This window comes from Enhydra lutris, unplaced genomic scaffold (genome assembly GCF_002288905.1).
Source record: "Enhydra lutris kenyoni isolate GAN:26980312 unplaced genomic scaffold, ASM228890v2 scaffoldscaffold3, whole genome shotgun sequence".
NCBI lineage: Eukaryota > Metazoa > Chordata > Mammalia > Carnivora > Mustelidae > Enhydra > Enhydra lutris.
In genome coordinates, this window is record NW_019154087.1 from 85,525,119 (window position 1) to 85,542,854 (window position 17,736).

The window sequence follows — 17,736 nt, forward strand, 5'->3', positions numbered from 1 at the left end:
TGAGGGACCCACCAGTCCATAACCCTGTCGAAGGGCAACCTTTGTTCTCACTTTATTTAACCTACTGTGGTTTTCAACCCTGCCCATTAGAATCGCCTGGAGAACTTTAAAAACAACTCTGGGCCCGCCCCTGAGACACCGATTCCACAGGTATTGTGAAAAGCAAACCGAGTGATTCTGACTTGCACAGAGGTAAGAGGCGCTCATCAGCCCTGTCCGAGTTTTCAACTTGCTGTGTCCTGGAGTTGTCTCAGCTACCTTCCCGAGGGCTTTTTAAAACAGGAGGTCCACTAAAGCATTCACACAACTCACAATGTAAACACCCCAAAATGAGACTTGCGTACAGATGCTCCAGATGGCCCCTTCTTCCCCCGTGTCTCCAGGGCTAGCTGGCTCTCAGCTGTAGGTAAGCTGGGCACAAAGTGTTGCTTGGCCAAGAAAGGGCCTGGTTCCTGGCAGGCGCTGGGGAACATCAGATGTGCTCTGCCAGAGCCTGTCTCTATTTACCACCCCCGTCGCTACCCCCAACCCCCGACACCCAGCACACCATCTCCCTCCGCTCCAGTGCTGGAAAAGCAGTTGGTCTTTCTTGCGGTGGCAGATGGGCCTGAATGAGCAGTGGAGTCCCGCACAGGAGGACACGAAGGGTGGAGAACAGGGCTGTGTCTATGCAAACCTTTTATTGCTGTGTCGTCTGGGGGCACGTCTCAGGGGGACACAAGGGCAAATGCTGAAGGGGAGGGAGGAGGGGAGTATCTGGGACCGGATGCTCAGCCGTTTTCGGACTTGAGGAGTTCAGACCCAGTGTGCCCTGTGAGCTGTGCTCTCCTGTCCCACGCCAACACCCACGTGTGCAAACACACATGCACACACATGCACGGTGTCCTTCAGAGCCGCGGCCGCGTCCTCCCCAGCTTGGAGGAATGCAGGAGAGGGAGAGGTCACCGAGTTCCTCCTCTTCCATTTCACCTCCTGGCAACCTGCGGCTGGCTTCTAGAAGCGGCACAGGCAGGAAAAGGAAGCGAAAGGGGCCCTGGCCTGCTCCTCCTTGCCCAGGAGCGAAGCCAGCAGCTGCAGTCCCGCTGTGAGGTAATGCCTGGCGCCGCCTGTGTGTTCCTGCAGGTTGAAACAGATTCAGGCCGGGTGGGGTGGCAGCCCCAGCCATGAAGGGCACACAGGGAGAACAACACTACGACTGGCTGCCGGGCCCCAGCGCCTCCCCTCCAGGCCTTGGGGGCCTGGGGTCAGGTGGGCATCCTGGCTGCGGTCTGTCCCAAGCTCCCCAGCTTCCTGGGGAGAGGAGTCCATCGAGGACGCTGCAGGCTGGGTGGAGGGCTGAGGGCCGGGCCTGGCCTCCCCCAGTCTCCAAGCCCCTCTGCCCAGGTGTCGAGGACCTGCCGAGACGGGTTCAGAGGCGCCAGGGAGAAAACCAGCTGGAGCTGGAGCCTGGCACCCAGCCCCCTGCCCCCCCTTCCCAAGCCCTCTGCCGCCCTGGCTGCAGTCGCACCAAGGCGCTCATTAGCAGCTGCCCCCGCCCAGGCTCGGAGCACGCTCTGGCTCTCGGCCATGAGGCGGTTGGGAATTTTGCAACAGTCTCCAGGAGGGCTGGGCAGGGAGAGTGGGCTTCCCCTGCCATCCACTGCCCCTTCGCCACGGATTAAGCCAAGAAGGCAGGAGAAAAAATGTCAAGTTTCAGTAGTGTCTGTGGTACCCGGCATGACAGAGACAGGGCTCCTTCGTCCCCATCTCTCTTGGCTTACCAAGAGACTCACCATTGTGAGTCGTAACCAGCCTCAGAGCCATCACTCACTCCTCTCTGTGCCCTGGAACTGAGCCACAGGCCTTGGCCCTGGCCATGAATGGCCCGTAGACTTGGGGGTCAGGCACAGAACACGTGAGGGTTTGGGTCTGGGTGCTCACCTGGCGATTACCCAGCTCCCCTGAGAGGGCCCCGAGGACACCATGCTGTCTGGGAGGCCATCTCTTTTGCTCCTTGGCTTCTGGTACCTTGGAGACCCACTCCCTAAAACCAGTCTCGTGTGGCTGACAGGCCAGGATCTTCTGAGACCACCTGGGAGCGGAAGCCCAGGCCTCCCCAGAGGCAGAGGTGCCTGGGATGCAGAGAACATGGAGCCAAGTCCCAGCCTGGGAGGCAGGCAGTGGCGGCGGTGCCAGGTGGGAGGCGGCTCTTGGGTCGAGGTGTGCACAGAAGTCTCCCTTCCTGTCCTGCTCCTGGCTCAGACGTGCCCTTCTCGGGGAGGGGAGAGGTGCGGGTGAGGACCATGTGGGGGGAACTTGACAAAAGCGATGGCAGCCAGCTCCTTGCAGAATTCCTCAAGAACCACCACGCCCTGGAGGAGAGTCTGGTGGTCCAGCCTGAGGGAGACAGCACGGCGGTAGTGGGGTCACAGCTGGGAGGCGGTGGGAGTGTGCCCAATATGACATCCCAGTGTCCATGAGGCACATTCTTAGCGGCAGACACCCTGAGTGAAGATGGAGCCCAGCAACAGGCCCTCTTTGCACCGCTGGCCCATGCTCCTCTCACTCTTCTTGGGCAGTCTGCCTTCCCATCCTCAGGCACCCATCTCCCTCAGTTACTTACTGCTCCCCAGGGACCTGACCCATCAGCTGCTTGCGCACCAGGAGCAGTTTGCCCGAGAACTGGGGTACCCTCTGAATTCTCTGCATCAAGTCCCCGATCACCTAGAGTGGGAATGAGACAAGGCTGGGGTAGGGGCTGGTGACACTCATGCAGGGTCCCCTAGCTCTGCCGCAGCACAGTGGAGGTGAGGGGAGTGTGTGCCTGTGCATTCCCCTGGAGCTGTCTGGAGTACCCACTCCTGTGGCTTCCACCCCGCCCCATCCGGATCCCCTCCCTTCCTGCAGCCCCACTGACACACACCTCTGGGCTCAGGCATCCTTACCCTGACGAGCACAGAGAACAGACTCCTGCAGCCAGGGGCCAGGTTGATGTAGGGATCCAGGAGGTACTCGTGGATAAGGGGGTGGGGGAAGAGGGCAAGCCGGGACAGGACTGAGGTCACTTGCAGGTTCAGGCTGTATGGCTGTAGGGAACACAGTGGACAAGCCGAGGGTTGGCAGGGGGCCACGAGCATTTTTGCACTCCCCCAGCAAGGCGCCTGGCCAGTGTGAATGTGTGCGGGGGTGGGAGTCTCACGTGATGTGTGTGTGTGTCATGGATTCCCTGGGGCTGAGGGCCAGAACATGTTAAGGCGTGTGGAGCAGAGGCAAGATGGGGCTTCCCACCTGGAGAAGGGGGAGGGGTGGGGGAAGGGGATATGGAGCTGAAGAACCAAAGAGGAATCTAATACCCACCCCCACCCCCCACCAGGGCACCTGCCTGGAGTTCTCCCATGGGCCCTCACCCTGTAGCCGGGGCCCCAGTTCCATTGGCTACCTGTTCCAAAATCCGGGACATGCGGTCAAACAGCATTCGGAGGAAGTGACCCTCAAAGAAAGGCCGTTCAGGCTCATGAGGGTCCAGGGGTGTGGGGCCCAGGGGCCAGCCCCAAGGGGCAACTCGGGAGCTGCACTCCTGGAACTGAAACAGGAGTGAGAGTTGAGGAGGTGGGCCCAGTGGTCAGGAGGCTCCCGAAGACTGAGGGAACCACGGAGGAAGGATGGACTCGAGGCTCTTGGCCGGAGCAGGGAGCACCTTGGGCAGATCACAGAGGGAGAAGGTGGAGTTTATCAACACTCCGGCTTTGAGGGACAAGAAGTGGGCATTGGTAGAGGCCTCAACACTCACCAGTCCATAAGCATCATGGACGTATGTGTCATATCCGGTCTCTTCTAGGAAAGCTGAGGTCTTGGCTTCCTCAGGAACCAGGCAGAGGAAACTGAGACACAAGACCCTAGGTGAGGAGGGGCACTGGCTGGGCCGCCCTGCTCCTCCCCACTCCACCTCCATCTCTGAGGGAGCACTGCCTCCTGGGCTGCGCCCCGTCCCGGCTATGGCCAAAGACAGAACAAACCTCAAGTGGCTGAGATTTCCGGACGACTCCCTACCTGTTGACGATCTCAGTCACTGCTGTTTTGCCATCCGAGTTGGTGGCAGGGGCTGGGGGAGGCTTTGTGGAGGGCTGAAAGCTGGAGTTGAGGAAGCCGTCTGTGAAGTAGGGGTCTTCCTCCAGATCTCTGTGGCACCAACAAATGAATGAACAAGTGCAGGGGTGTGGGGGGCCGTGAGGGTCCCACCGGCCTGAGGCCTCCCAGAGGCACAGGGTTCCACTTACAGGGTGTCCTCGTAGCTCTCGGGCTCGGGTGAGCCCCGGGCCACATAATGGCGGCCCTCCAGGTTGCACAGGACCAGGCCGTGGATGACCTGCTCATGCGGCTTCTGCAGCAGCTCCTCGAATAACCGCAGGGTGGTGATGCTGATCTGGGTAAGAAAGGATCAGCAGGACCCCGGTTCTAGTGGTCCTGGGAATTGCTCACTCGGATAAGAAAAGAGCAGGCGGCAGGTTTTGGGGGGCGTGGGGGGCAGTCCTTTGGGGGGAGTGCTGGTCTGGGAGCCGGAAGTCTGCCCAGTTCTGGTTCTATTACTAATTTGATGTGTGTTATCAAGTGAGCCAACTGGCTTTTCTGTCTGTTTCCATGGCTGAAAAACGGAACAGCAGACTCACCTCGCTCGGAGTAGCTATAAGCCTCAAACAAGCCAAGTGAATATGAAATAGGTTTGGAAAACAGAAAATCACACGGCAAGCATCTGGTCACAGAAAATCACCGTGTGACAAAAGCAGCCACTGTTTTTGGGGGGTACGCATTTCAGTGCCTCAAAGGCAGTACCGCCTGGTAAGCTGATGCAAGAGGGCTGAAACACTCAGGGGACCCCTTGGGCAGGGGTTGGTTGGTGGGTGCCAGAAGGACGACACCCCCCTCCCCCGCCTCACCTCGTCCGAGAGGTGGTCGCAGTGCCCGATGAGGTGAGCACACAGAGTGCGGGGGCCGTCGTCAGGGGCTGCAGGCTGTGGGTCTGTGCCCAGGAGGAAAGCCACAGCCTCTCGCAGCAGCACAGGGGAGCGGAGCTGACGCAGCATGGCCGTGAGCAAGGCGGTGGAGGTCAGGACACTCTGCTCAGAGCTACAGGGAGAGAGCGCTGAGCCAGGCCTGGGGGCTGAGAGCCAGGTTGGGGAGGGCCAGGAGTAAATGAATGTGGGGGTGACAGAACCCTTTCCTGGTTTCCTTCTGCCTTGGCTGGTATTTCTCTGTTTGCTCCCTAGCTCTCCTGAGGTCCTGGAGTCAGCCCACGTGGCTCTGAGCCACCTGTGTGTCAGAAGGCCAAGCCCGGCAAACATTAACCATCGACCTGCAGACCCACGTTACTCTGGCCAAGGAATTCCTGGCCTTAGGGATGAGTAGGGGCCCGGTGGGGCGAGCAAATGGGTCCAGACCATGGCCAGCCCCAGGGAATGGGACACAGACTTACACATGCAGGAGGTGGGGCTGCAGAATCTCCACGAAAAACTTCTCAGCCACAGCCTTTGCCAAGGCCTCGGCAACCACCTAGGTGCCAAGGACATGTCTTAAGCACGTTTTACCTCTGTGACAGTTTTCCACTGAGAAACTACTGTGTCCTTGCACAGTGTCTAACACAATAGGCAGGCCAAGGGCCCTGCCTAGCTTCTGCGAGGCCCACTGGGTCCTCAAGGTGGACACAGGGAAGGGAGTGGGGTCAACCGCAGGGCACCCCCACAGAGGGTCCCACTGGGGCCCACCCCTGCTCACCGTATGTGCCTCTGTGATGAGGTGGTCACAGTAATCAAACCAGCCCAAAAAGGCAGCCAAGGCCTCCTTGCCAGGGAAGGAAGCGTCATCAGATGGGGCACTGGGCAACCTGAGGGGGAGCAAGGGAGGGGCTGTGAGGCGTGCCTCAGGGATGTTCCAGAATCTGGGCCCCTTCTCCCTGCAACCTCTGTGGCCAGTGCTGGGCGGAAGAAGGAAGGGGGAAGCAAAAGTGATGTTCCCTTGGAGGGAAAGCCCGTGAGGATGGGCTGTACCCTCCGGAAGAGGGTGGCCAGCTGCGGTCCCCAACCCTCCTAGAAAACCAGAGGACAGGGAGGGCTTCTAGCCACTTAAAAAATAGCCCAACCCAGCTTCCCCCCACCCCCAAGCGCCTACCTCCAGCTGATGCCCTCTAGTGCAGCAATGTCCGCTGGGTCCAGGAAGGGGGGCAGGGACTGGTACAGCTGGCAGAGGTGCTCGGCGACAACACGGCAACAAGGGCTGCTCTGCACCAGGTAGGCGGCAGCGGCAGGCCAAGCCACACTTACCAGGAGCAGCAGGTTCTCCTGCGCCTTCAGAGCCACCCGACCTTTCTAGGGGACAGGGTCATGACTTCAGGACATACATCTGAACCCCTGGATCCCCTCCCAGCGGTTCGCCCTCCTTGTCCCTGCCCACTGTCTTGGCGGCTGGCACCTTGCTCTTGCACAGCCCGATCAGCGCGGTGATGAGGTTGCTTTCCCCAACCGCTCCTTCTGGCTCCTCTGTCTCAGCAGGCAGCTGTGAGCTCAAGTCCCGGGCCCTGCACGGACTCATGTCAGGAGCATTGCTGCAGGAGTGGTCCTTGTCCTGCACACTGGCGGCCTCTCTAGGCAGGGTGGTGGGCTCTTTGGATGACTTCTTCCTACTGACCATCTTTTTGCCCTGCAAAGAAGGTTGGGTGAAGCCATGTCACAGTGCAGACCATTGCCCAGGATGCTCCACTGGGAAGGCAGGATGTGCTGGCTGTCAGGGCCTCAGCAGGGAGCTGGAGGGGAAGCTGCCTGGGCGCCTGAGGACCTGCTCCACCCTCTGCTTCCTCAGAAGGGCCTCAGAGGCCTGCCCTGCAGTCTGGGCCCTCCCACCCCTGTTCCTCACAGAGGTGCTCACTTCCAGGATGTAGGTGAGCAGGGCTGGGTCCTGTTGGATCTTGGAGCAGAGCACGGTGGTGAACTGTACCTCCTCCTTTTCTGTTTGGGATCCAGGAACTGTCCCACCAAGTCGGAGAAGCTTCTAGAAAGGAAGAAAATTAAAAACAGAGAAGAATGGGGTAGCAAGGAAGAGAGAAGGCTTAACCCTCAGACCCTCCCTGGTCTCCTGGTCTCTCACCTGCACAGGCTTGTGGACGTTGAGGTAATGCAAGAGCGGGTGCTGTACCTGGGCCAGAACCTTGCTGAAGAACTGGAACACCTGCTGTCGCATCCCTGGGGGGTACTGAGGGTCAAGGTGCCCGTCAGAAGGTGGAGCCCACCCACTGCAGGCAATGCTCCTCCTACCCCACACCGGGCCACAGCACCAGCCTCCCACGATCAGTGCTCAGAGGGCACCAGAACCCACGATCAGTGCTCAGAGGGCACCTTTTCTGGAAGCCTCCTTCACTCACTACAGACAGGCACACCTCGAACACTTCACTTCCAGACCACCGCAATAAAGCAAATATTACAATCAATGAATACTGCAATAAAGCAAGTCAAATATATTTTTTGGCTTCCCAGTAAATATAAAAACTACATTTATGCTATACTGTGGTGTATTAATTATGCAATTGCATTATATCTAAAAGGCAACGTATATAACCTTAATTTAAAAATACTGCTACAGGGCACCTGGGTGGCTCAGTGGGTTAAAGCCTCTGCCTTCAGCTCGGGTCATGATCCCAGGGTTCTGGGATGGAGCCCCACATCGGGCTCTCTGCTTGGCGGGGAGTCTGCTTCTCCCTCTCTCTCTGCCTGCCTCTCTGTCTACTTGTGATCTCTATCAAATAAATAAATAAAATCTTTAAAAAAAATATTGCTACAAACTGCTAACCATCATCTGAGCCTTCAACGAGTCATAGCCTTTTTGCTGGTGGGGGCTCTCGCCTCCATGCTGGTGGCGCTGACTGATCAGGGTGGTTGTTGCTGAAGGTGGGAATAGCTGTGGCAATTTCTTAAAATCAGACAACAGTGAAGTTGGCCACATGGACTCTTGCTTTCATGAATGACTTCTCTGTAGCACCCCAAACTGTTTGATACATTTTACTCCCAGTAGAACTTCTTTCAAAACTAGAGCCGGTGCTCTCCAACCTGCGGCCGCTGCTCTCTCGACTATGTTCACACAACGCTCTCAACAATCTTGTCCTCTCAACAATCTTCCCAGCGTCCTCCCCAGGAGCAGATTCCATCTCAGGAACCTTCGTTCCCTGCTCATCCACAAGCAGCAGCTCCTCATCTGTTTGTGATCATGAGAGGGAGGCCATTCAGTCCCATCTTCGGGCTCCACTTCCGGTTCCAGTTCTCTCGCCCTTTCCCCCACACTTCCTCCCTGAAGTCGTGAACCCACCACAGTCATCCGTGAAGGTTGCGATCAAATTCTTCCAAATTCCGGTTCATGCTGATATTTTGACCTCTTCCCAGGAATCACGAATGCTCTTATGGCACCTGGAACGGTGAATCCTTGCCAAGAGGCTTTCAGTTTACTTTGCCCAAATCCATCGGAAGAGTCACTACCCGTGGCAGCCACAGCCTTACACAAGGTATTTCTTAAATAGTAAGACTCGAGAGTCCAGTGATCCTCGATCCACAGGCTGCAGAATGGAGGCTGTGCTGGCAGAAACGATCATCTCGTTCTACAGCTCCCTTAGAGCTCATGCCCAACCATGCGCCTTGACAGGGAGCAGTCGTGCTGGGAAAAGGAGACTTTTTTCTGAGCGGTAGGTCTCAACAGTGGACTTAAAATATTCCAGAAACCGGGCGCCTGGGTGGCTCAGTGGGTTAAGCCGCTGCCTTTGGCTCAGGTCATGATCTCAGGGTCCTGGGATTGAGTCCCGCATCGGGCTCTCTGCTCAGCAGGGAGCCTGCTTCCCTCTCTCTCTCTCTCTGCCTGCCTCTCTGTCTACTTGTGATCTCTCTCTGTCAAATAAATAAATAAAATCTTTAAAAAAAAAAATTCCAGAAACCATGTTGTAATCTAAAGAGCTTTCGCTCAGGTTTCGTTGTCCTGTTTACAGAGCACGGGCAGAGTGGACTTAGCGCGATTCTTCAGGACTCTGGATTTCCAGAATGGTCAATGAGCACTGGCTTTGACTTCAAGTCACCAGCGGCTTGAGCCCCGAATGAGAGTCAGCCTGTCCTTTGAAACTTCGAAGCCGGGCGCTGACTTCCCCGCTCCAGCTGTGAGAGTCCTAGCTGGCGTCTCCCTCCAAGAGAGGCCGTTTTATCCGCACTGGAAATCCGTCACTCAGTGCAGCCTCCTTCATCACCTATCCCTGCTGGATCTCCTGGAGAACTTGCGGCAGCGTCTACACCAGCACTGGCTGCTCACCTTGCACTCTGACGTCAGAGATGGCTTCCTCCCTTACACCCCACGGACCCACCTCCACCAGCTTCCGCCTTTTCTCCTCCAGCTTCCCCACGGCTCTCAGCCTTCAAAGAATTGGAGAGTCGGGGCCTTGCTCAGGATCAGGCTTTGGCTTAACAGAATGTCGAGGCTGGTGTGCTCATCTATGCAGACCACTCAGACTTTCTCCACCTCAGCCATAAGGCTGTTTTGCTTTCTTACTGTTCATGTGTCCACTGGAAGGCACTTTGAATTTCCTTCAACAACTTTTCCTTTGCATTCTCAACCTGGCTGCTTGTTGTGTGGACCAGCTTTTGGCCTATCTTAGCTTTTGACATGACTTTCTCACTAAGCTAAATCATTTCTAGCTTTTGATTTATTTATTTTATTTTATTTTATTTTTAAAGATTTTATTTATTTGACAGACAGATCACAAGTAGGCAGAGAGAGAGAGGGGAGGAAGCAGGCTCCCCACTGAGCAGAGAGCCCGATGCAGGGCTCGATCCCACGACCCTGAGATCATGACCTGAGCTGAAGGCAGAGCCCTTAACCCACTGAGCCACCCAGGCGCCCCTATTTATTTATTTATTTGACAGATAGAGATCACAAGTACGCAGAGAGGCAGGTAGAGAGAGAGGGGGAAGCAGGCTCCCTGCTGAGCAGAGAGCCTGATATGGGGCTTGATCCCAGGACCCTGAGATCATGACCTGAGCCAAAGGCAGAGGCTTAACCCACTGAGCCACCCAGGCGCCCCTAGCTTTTGATTTAAACTGACAGACGTGTGACTCTTCCTTTCACTTGAACACTTAGAGGCTACTGTAGGGTTATTAGTTGGCGAGATTTCAATATCGCAGTGTCTCAGGGAATAGGGAGGCCCAAGGAGAGGGAGAAAAAGGGGGAATGGCTGGTCAGTAGAGCTGTCTTAGAGAGGCATTATTTGTGGTGCTCCCAATTACAATAGCAACATCAAAAATCACTGATCACATATCACTGTAAGAATATAATAACTAAGTTTGAAGTATTACCAGGAATTACCAACATGTGACACAGACATGAAGTGAACACACACTGTCGGAAAATGGCACCAACAGACTTGCTCAAGGTACGGCTGCCCACAAAGTCCAACTTGTAAAAAATGCAGTCCTTGTGAAGCACTGTCAAGTGGAGCGCAACTGAGTAAGTTGTGCCCGTCTTTGAAACTGGCCTCCCCCACACTGTCAGGTCCCCGTCCCGCTTCATCACTCTCCATAACCCCGTCATTGTTGAACAGACCACGCGTGGTCTCCCCTGATGACCCACCTCTCGCTGACTAGAATTTCTGTATTTTAACTGCTGCTGTGTCCGCAGCACCAAGGACCCTGCCTGGCCCACGGCTTGTTCTCAGCACATCTTCGCTGAATGAACTCTGACTGAACAATGGGAGTGTGTCCACCACACGATGACAGGAACATGGGTGGACGAGCCAGGAACGCAGGGGCTCCCCGGGGTCCTGCCCACCTCAGCCTTGCCCAGTGTGCACAGGGTCTCCAGGATTTTGTGCTGCAGTAGGTACTCCAGACAGGGCCCAGCCTCGCCAGCTGCCGTCTGCTGCCTCTCCTCGTACACCAGGATGTCCAGCATCTGCTTCAGCCGCCAGGGGATATCCGTTTTCTTGGCGGGGGTGTTTTCATCTAATAGGGATTCAGGAAACAAGGGTAAGTGGGGTGAAGAGAGGTTCTCTGGCTTCATGAGGTCAAGGCCCTGGGGCCTGTAGGTGGAGAGAGACTGAGGGTACGCCTGGATTAAGGCCTGGTTCACAGTGGGCTTTGAATGAAGACCAGAGGAAATGGAAATTTACAGCTGGTGCCTCTATATTTAAAAAGACAAAAGACCTTTTGGCTGAGGCCCAGGATACAGCCCTCTGGCTGGGAATGTGTGCATACTCTAGAGAGGGAGACGGCATCATTTTTTCTGCTAATCCTGGGGCGTACGGGAGTGAGGGTACATTGCTCTGGGCCTGAGAAGCTGTGGGCTTGGGGGTCTCCGTCCTAGAATGTGAAGTGGTCTCAGAGCAGCTTTCCAAGAGGCAAAGCAGCTTTCCTCCTGTCCTTTTTATACTCACAGGAGGCAGAAAGGAGAAACATTTTTTTTTTTTTTTTTACATAGGAGAAGAAAATCCGTGCATGACCACGAGTTCAGAGGCAAACCTGCTCCACTGTGCAAAGGTCTTGATGGAGAAGCAGAGGCTTTCTTGGTGAGAGTCTCAGAGACTGTATAGAGCAAGTTTTAGTGCTTTGGGACAAGCCTTGGAGCACCCCCTAGCTTATTTTGAAAGCATTGGCTTTTGAACAACAGCTCACCTCACCCATCCCTGTACCTATGGTCTAGGGAGTGTTCTGGAAATTAATAGAATCAGGTTCCGGTGAAGCCCCAGGGGGGACCTGAGTCAGTTCAGGATCTTTTCCTATATCCTGGTAGACTGGGGCTCTCTGTCAAGAGATCTTCAGTCTAAAAGGTACAGACTTCCAATTAAAAAGTAAGTCAGTCCTGGGCGCCTGGGTGGCTCAGTCGATTGGGTGTCCCAGTCCTGATTTTGGCTCTGGTCATGATCTCAGGGTTGTGAGAGCGAGCCCTGCATCAAGCTCTTGCTGGGCATGGAGCCTGCTTAAGATTCTCTCTCTTTCCCTCTCCCTCACACCCCCCTGCTAAAAAACAAATAACAAAACAAAAACAAAAACAAAAAAAAATAAATAAGTCCTGAGAATGTTATATACACACAGTGATTATAGTTAAAGTATTGCATATTTGAAAATTGCTAAAGAGTAGATCTTAAAAGTTGTCATCACAAGAAAAAAAATGGTAACTAGTTAGGGTGATGGATATTAACTAGACTTACTGTATTGATCACTTCACAATATATCCATATATTGAATCAATAGGTTGTACCCCCAAGTTACATGATATAATGTTACATCAACTATACGTCAAAAAAAGAAAAAAAGCTCTTCAGTTTAAAGCCATCGCTCTCCACGGGGGGTGATTCTGCCCCCAGGACAATTTGGCCATGTTTGGAAAGACACGGTTATGGCAATGGAGAGCTGCTGCTAACCGTTCCACCGCACACCCCCAGAAGCCCACCGCCACAGAGAATGACCAAACACAAACATTAGCTGTGCCAAGATCGCAGAACCTGGTCTAAAAAGGACACTTAGGGGGTCCCTCAGAGTGTCCAAAGACTGCTTTTTAATTTCTCGGGCTGGCTCAGGCTGGAAATCAAGTCTTCAGGAAGGGGGTAGGCTGGAATCAAACCCCATCGTGAACCAGGATGTAGAAAGCCGGGGATGCAGGACAGGGTTACCTGGCAACCAGCACGTATCCACGAATACCAACGTACTGACTACAAAGCAGCCAATCGGATTCCGCCCCCTCTGGGAGTGCTCCTGCTGGGCTCAGAGCACCCGAAGCTTTGGCTGTCTGGGGTGTCAGCTGGGGGAGAAGGATCCGGACATGTTACATGCCTTGGCTTTTGTTCTCCTCCTACCCTAGATTTCCATAAGGGAAATGCCCTCTAAGTTAGCTCAGGGAAAGGAGGAGGAATTGATCCCACCTCTTTCCTTTTCATCAGTAAGCCCTGGGCATGGGCCCTGAGGACCGCAGGCCTGGACACTCTGCCTAGCTGGAAGCCAGGGGCAAGTGGGGCTCACCCTCTGCCTTGCAGTCAGGTCAGTGACATGCCCGACTTCCTAGTCCCCACTCCTATTTCACACAGTTCCTCTCCCAAAAGGTCAGGGTGGGGCCAGCCCCCACTCTCCACTCCTGTGCAGCCCTTGTCACCCTCTCCAGGCCACATGCGTCTCTGCCTGGATGGTGACACAGCCCACACCTTCCTCCCCACTGCCTGTGGGGCTCTCCTGGCCAGGGGAGACCGGGTCCCACCTGTACTTTCAATGTAGTAGTGCGTGATGCCCTTCCAGTGCTCCACGAAGGCCTCCAGCAGGTCAATGCTGGGCTCCCGCTGTGAAGAGAGCAGAGACACAGTGTAAGGAGCTGCCACTGTGACCACGGGCTCCAGTGCCACCGCTGCTCATCACAATGGATGGCCCACCATCTACCAGGGCTCAGGTCAGTGCCAGGCCCTGGAGGAGGTGCCAGATTCTCAAAGGGGGCAGGAACACGTTTTCTCCAGGACAATCTCCTGGCCCCTCTCCCAGCCTCCCTCTCTCCCAGAGAGGCTGTGCTCCTGCTACACGTCATGATTCCACAGTCCCTGGCCTGGGAGAGCTAAGAACATCGGTACGGAAGATGGACACAGAAACAGATCATCTCAAGATGGTCATGCTACCAGAGAGGGATGTTGAGGAAAACAGGAGAGCACCCTCAAAACAACAAAATCAAAATGACACACAGGGAAAACATGGCAAAGACAAAGCTTTCCGGCCCCTCCCTGTCCAAGAGTCTGCACAAATCTGTGTTCGAGGCCATCGAAAGAATTCGTTCAGCCAGATGGGTAATGTTAGCATAATATTCATGAGGTGTCTTACTTCGAACATGCCTGCATCTTTTGTCCAAGGCCGCAGGCTGCCAGAGTTGCTGGGAAGGCACAGCCTGCAGCCCCAAGGAATTCTATTTCTGCTATGAGCAATGCCCCTTTTCCAGAAGTTACCTCTTCGTCTCCATACCGGTAACAACTACTTTCCCTGAGAACTCCAGAAAAGAGCATTCGTTCTCTTTCCTTGCAGAGTAAATGTTTACAGGGAAAAAATACGTAATCAAATAGTCCCTCACCACAGGTGCTCATTTCTACCTCTCTGTCTCTGTTCAGGCCACTCCTCGGCCCAGGAGGCCCTCTGTCACCCTACCCTTGCCTAGAGCCAGACGGCCACCCATGAGGTCCAGCTGGTCCAGCTAAGGGCCACTGGCTCCACAAAGGCCTCAGCAGAATTCTTGGATGCATCTCTTTCTAACCTCACACTTCACAGCATCACAGAACTGTCTACATAGGTTCTTGGCCTTTTGGCAAAGATCAAGTGCAGAACTGTCTACTCCTGATTCATTCAGGAAATCTCTTTTGAGTGCCTACTGTGTACAAGACACCGTGCTAGGTGCCGTAAGCAAAACAAGGCCATCGGAGACCCAGTGCCAGGGAGAACAGAATATGAAAAACGCCCCAAATAACTCAGCTGTAGGAAGTAGTGTGAGAATGCAGGGCAGGTGGAAAGTAGCCCATGGGAAAAGGCACTAGAACAGAGAAGGCTTTACTGAGGTTATCCTGAAACTAAAACATGAGGAAAGCAGTCCCAGGCCAATAATCAGAGATGAAGGCAAGACAGTTCCTGCGGAAAGAACTCTACAGAGTGTGTCTGGGACAAGGATGGATTGATGAGTGTGGGGGCCTGAGAACATCGAGCCACTGGGTCAGGATTGGTTCCTGCAGGCGGAGGAGGGAGGGGTGGGGGGAGGGAGTTCAAGGACATTTGCTGAGCAGAGTCCTCGGGCAGTTGCGTGTAGGAGATGAAGGCAGGAAGACTGGTTTAGAAGGCCATGAAGACCGGAGGAAGAAGCAGTAACACCAAATCAGAGGCCCTGAAACTCTCCCCACAACCCTCGTCTGCCCAGGGAATCTTATCTTCTTTCATGGGTAGTTGTTGGGGGGCATGACCCTTACTGGAGCTTCATCTCCCACGGTCATTCCAAAAACACCATCCAAATGGAGCCAACGCGTCAAACCATGTCCTGTGTGAGACTATGACTGGGGGATTAGAGTCTTCCCTTCTACTAGACTGTGAGCTCCCTGAGGGCCCAGGTTCTGCGAGTTCTAGCTCTGCGTGCCCCTAAAGGGCTCTGCCACTAGTGACTACATCACATTCGTATTTACTCAATATCTCAGCAAACTCCTATAAACATTCTTTCCATAGTTCCTTGTCTCAGGAAAGCCCTCCGGGCCTTGACTGGCACCAATCATCTTCCAGAGCTATGTTGAGCTCTCATCTAGCCCCAAAATTCATTTACAGTCTCCTGAACCGTTACTCTGGGCTAACACTCAAAATGAACAATCCAGTGAGGACAGGAGACACAGGAGAACACAGATGGTCAGCAAACAGATTGTAATGAAACAGACTGTTAGAACAAAGCAAGGGGATCATCTTCCCCTGAATCTACTATTAATTATTATAGCTCCAAAGCCATTGTACCAAATGATTTATGTTAAAGAGAAATTATTAAATTACTAATTATCTTTGTTAATAATAATAAAGAATACTTTCTAAAAGAACTCTAACGATCACTATTCTGTTATGTCAGAAGAGGGCAGGAAGGAGCACTCTTCCTCCCTTAACAAGGAGTCAAGGAACCAGCTGGGGTCTTAACCTGGAGATGGAGGCAGGGAAAGACCTATGCCCCTGATTTTGGGGGTGAGGGGGGAAGAGGGGTACCCTCTCTCCTGACAGTTACATGGAGCCAGCCAAACTTCCCCGGCACTGTCTATGTAGCCTATACTCAGGGGCCAAAAATCACCTGCCTAAAAATGCCTCCTTTGATCACCAGTCCCTCCTCCAGTCCCTGAGGCTGAAATGCCCACACTGGAAGCATTAGAAAGTCACTTCTCAGGACTAAGGCTCTCTCTGGCCTGTCTACCTGCCCTATGTATGGAGCTTTCCCTGAGGGGTATGAAGTGGTTCATCACATCAATTTCTAAGATGACAGCTGTTTTGACTGGAGACAAGGAGGAGGGGAAGGCAAGATTATTCTAGAACCCCTCCCTAGGTGGGCTGCCTGAGACCTCAGGAAGGGCGGGCTGGGACAGGTGGAGGAGAGGTGGGAGGAGCTTTTTCCTTTCTTCACAAGTCTGATTAAGGCTGAGACTGTTCTCATTTATAATAAGCTCTCTTTTGGGGGGAGAAAGGAGGCGGAACACAGGGTTGTTTCTCCTGAGCAAGTCTGACAGAATATAGCAAATCGATCAATCAGAGGAGGGCTTCCACTTTGAGACAAAAGAACTGTTAACTTTACGGACAGATTCCTGGCAGGGTTACTTTGAACAGAAGGCATTCGGCCTCATTCTATCTAAACTGCACTTTTATCTTGCTCAATGAGGTGAACCCGCCTCTGACCAGCCTTCAACCCCAACAGAAATGGCAAACACAAACGCTCCCTCATATGGCTGCCCCAAGATCCCCCCATTGCTGGCCGCTCCTGACTCAAGGTCACTCTGGCCAGCGCGCGTGCGGTGTGAGACAACATTCTGGATACGCCCTGTGGCCCGCGGCAGGCTCCTTCCTGGGCCAGGCGCCCACCCTCCCCCGGACTGTATATATACAGGCTTCCTGGGGACGTGGCCGATCTGGGCCGGAACTTCCCAAGTGAAGGCTGAGAACACACCGGCCTGACTGAGGTCTTGGGGTTGTCTGGGGGCTCAGAAGGAAGGGAAGAGGCATCTATTTTGCCAGCCCAGGTGACCAGGAAGGGAGGAGCGTAGCGGGGGGAGGGGGAGGAGGACGGCAAAGAGCCTGGGCTAGGGACCTTGGGGAAGAAACTACTGGGTGACAAGCGAGCCCTCTAGCACAGAAGAGTTTGGGAACTGGGAGCAGGAAAAATAGGAAGCCATTTCGGGAAAACGGTTAGGGGCTGGGTTGATCTGGAGAGAAGCTGGGAGTAGGCGCGATCGGCAAAGAGGCCACGGGAAGCAGGAAGGGCTGAGCGGGAGGGGCGCGACCGCGGAGAGAGGGGGCTCCGCGAAAGGCCGCCGCGGCCTGGGTGGGGGTCCCTTCCCCAAGACGGGCCCGCGCCCTCCGCGGGCCTGCCCGCCGGCTCCTCCCCCGGCCCCGCGCCCGCCCTTCCGGCCCAGGCTCCGCGCGCCGGGGCCTCCCCGGCCTCACCGCCCCCACGGCCTCCTGCAGCAGCGCCCCGAGCCGGCTCAGCATGGTGGCGGCCCGGCCCAGCTCGGCTCCCGGGCGGCGGTGGCGGCGGTAGCGGCGGTGCGGCGGCGGAGCTCGCAGGCGGAGGCGACCCCGGAGGCGCGGCGAGGGGGCGGGGCCCTGCCTGGTCCGCCCCGCCCCGGCCCGCTCGGAGCACCCACCGCCCCCAGCCCGGCCCGGGCCCCCGCCCGCGCTGTCGGGAAGGAGGCCGGGCGCAGACGTCGCCCGGCGGGGGAGAGCAAGTTGGGGCGGGGGTGCGCCCTGGAGCCCGGCGCCGCAGCGGTGGGGCGCCGCGGGGCAGCAGGTTCACGCGGTCCGGTGGGGGGAGCCAGGTGGCAGCGAGAAGGGCTAGTGGGACCAGGAGTTTCTTCCACGAGGAATGGGAAGGTTTGTGGGTCCTGTAAGTCTCTAGACGCCCCTGCCCCCACCCCCTATCCGATACAGTAGCCACTGTCCGCACGTTGCTGTCGAGCCCTGAAACCAACTTGCTAGTCCAAATAGAGAGGCGCTGAAGAGTACCCCG

The 17,736-nt window shown here is 55.3% G+C and overlaps 1 protein-coding gene across 3 annotated transcripts; it reads right to left on the reverse strand.

The window, feature by feature from the left end:
* Window positions 1-659: 659 nt before the first annotated feature.
* On the reverse strand, window positions 660-17,259 carry LOC111155197 (family with sequence similarity 160 member B2). Of its 3 annotated transcripts, XR_002641122.1 has the most exons (18): window positions 17,175-17,259; window positions 13,237-13,315; window positions 10,819-10,991; window positions 7,114-7,218; window positions 6,895-7,017; window positions 6,442-6,669; window positions 6,142-6,338; window positions 5,749-5,857; window positions 5,450-5,526; window positions 4,914-5,103; window positions 4,257-4,402; window positions 4,030-4,158; window positions 3,770-3,860; window positions 3,419-3,562; window positions 2,925-3,065; window positions 2,603-2,703; window positions 1,921-2,376; window positions 664-1,116 (listed from the first exon to the last, which is right to left on the reverse strand). XR_002641122.1 is itself a non-coding variant. In XM_022515299.1 (17 exons), the coding sequence occupies exons 1-17, from the start codon at window positions 17,217-17,219 to the stop codon at window positions 2,238-2,240; spliced, it is 2,217 nt and encodes a 738-aa protein (XP_022371007.1). In that variant the 5' UTR covers window positions 17,220-17,259; the 3' UTR covers window positions 660-2,237. The 3 variants fall into 3 exon arrangements, 2 of the variants coding, with proteins under 2 accessions (XP_022371007.1, XP_022371016.1); XM_022515299.1 differs by having other exon boundaries at window positions 660-2,376; XM_022515308.1 differs by lacking the exons at window positions 13,237-13,315; window positions 17,175-17,259 and adding an exon at window positions 12,659-12,767 and having other exon boundaries at window positions 660-2,376.
* Window positions 17,260-17,736: the final 477 nt, after the last annotated feature.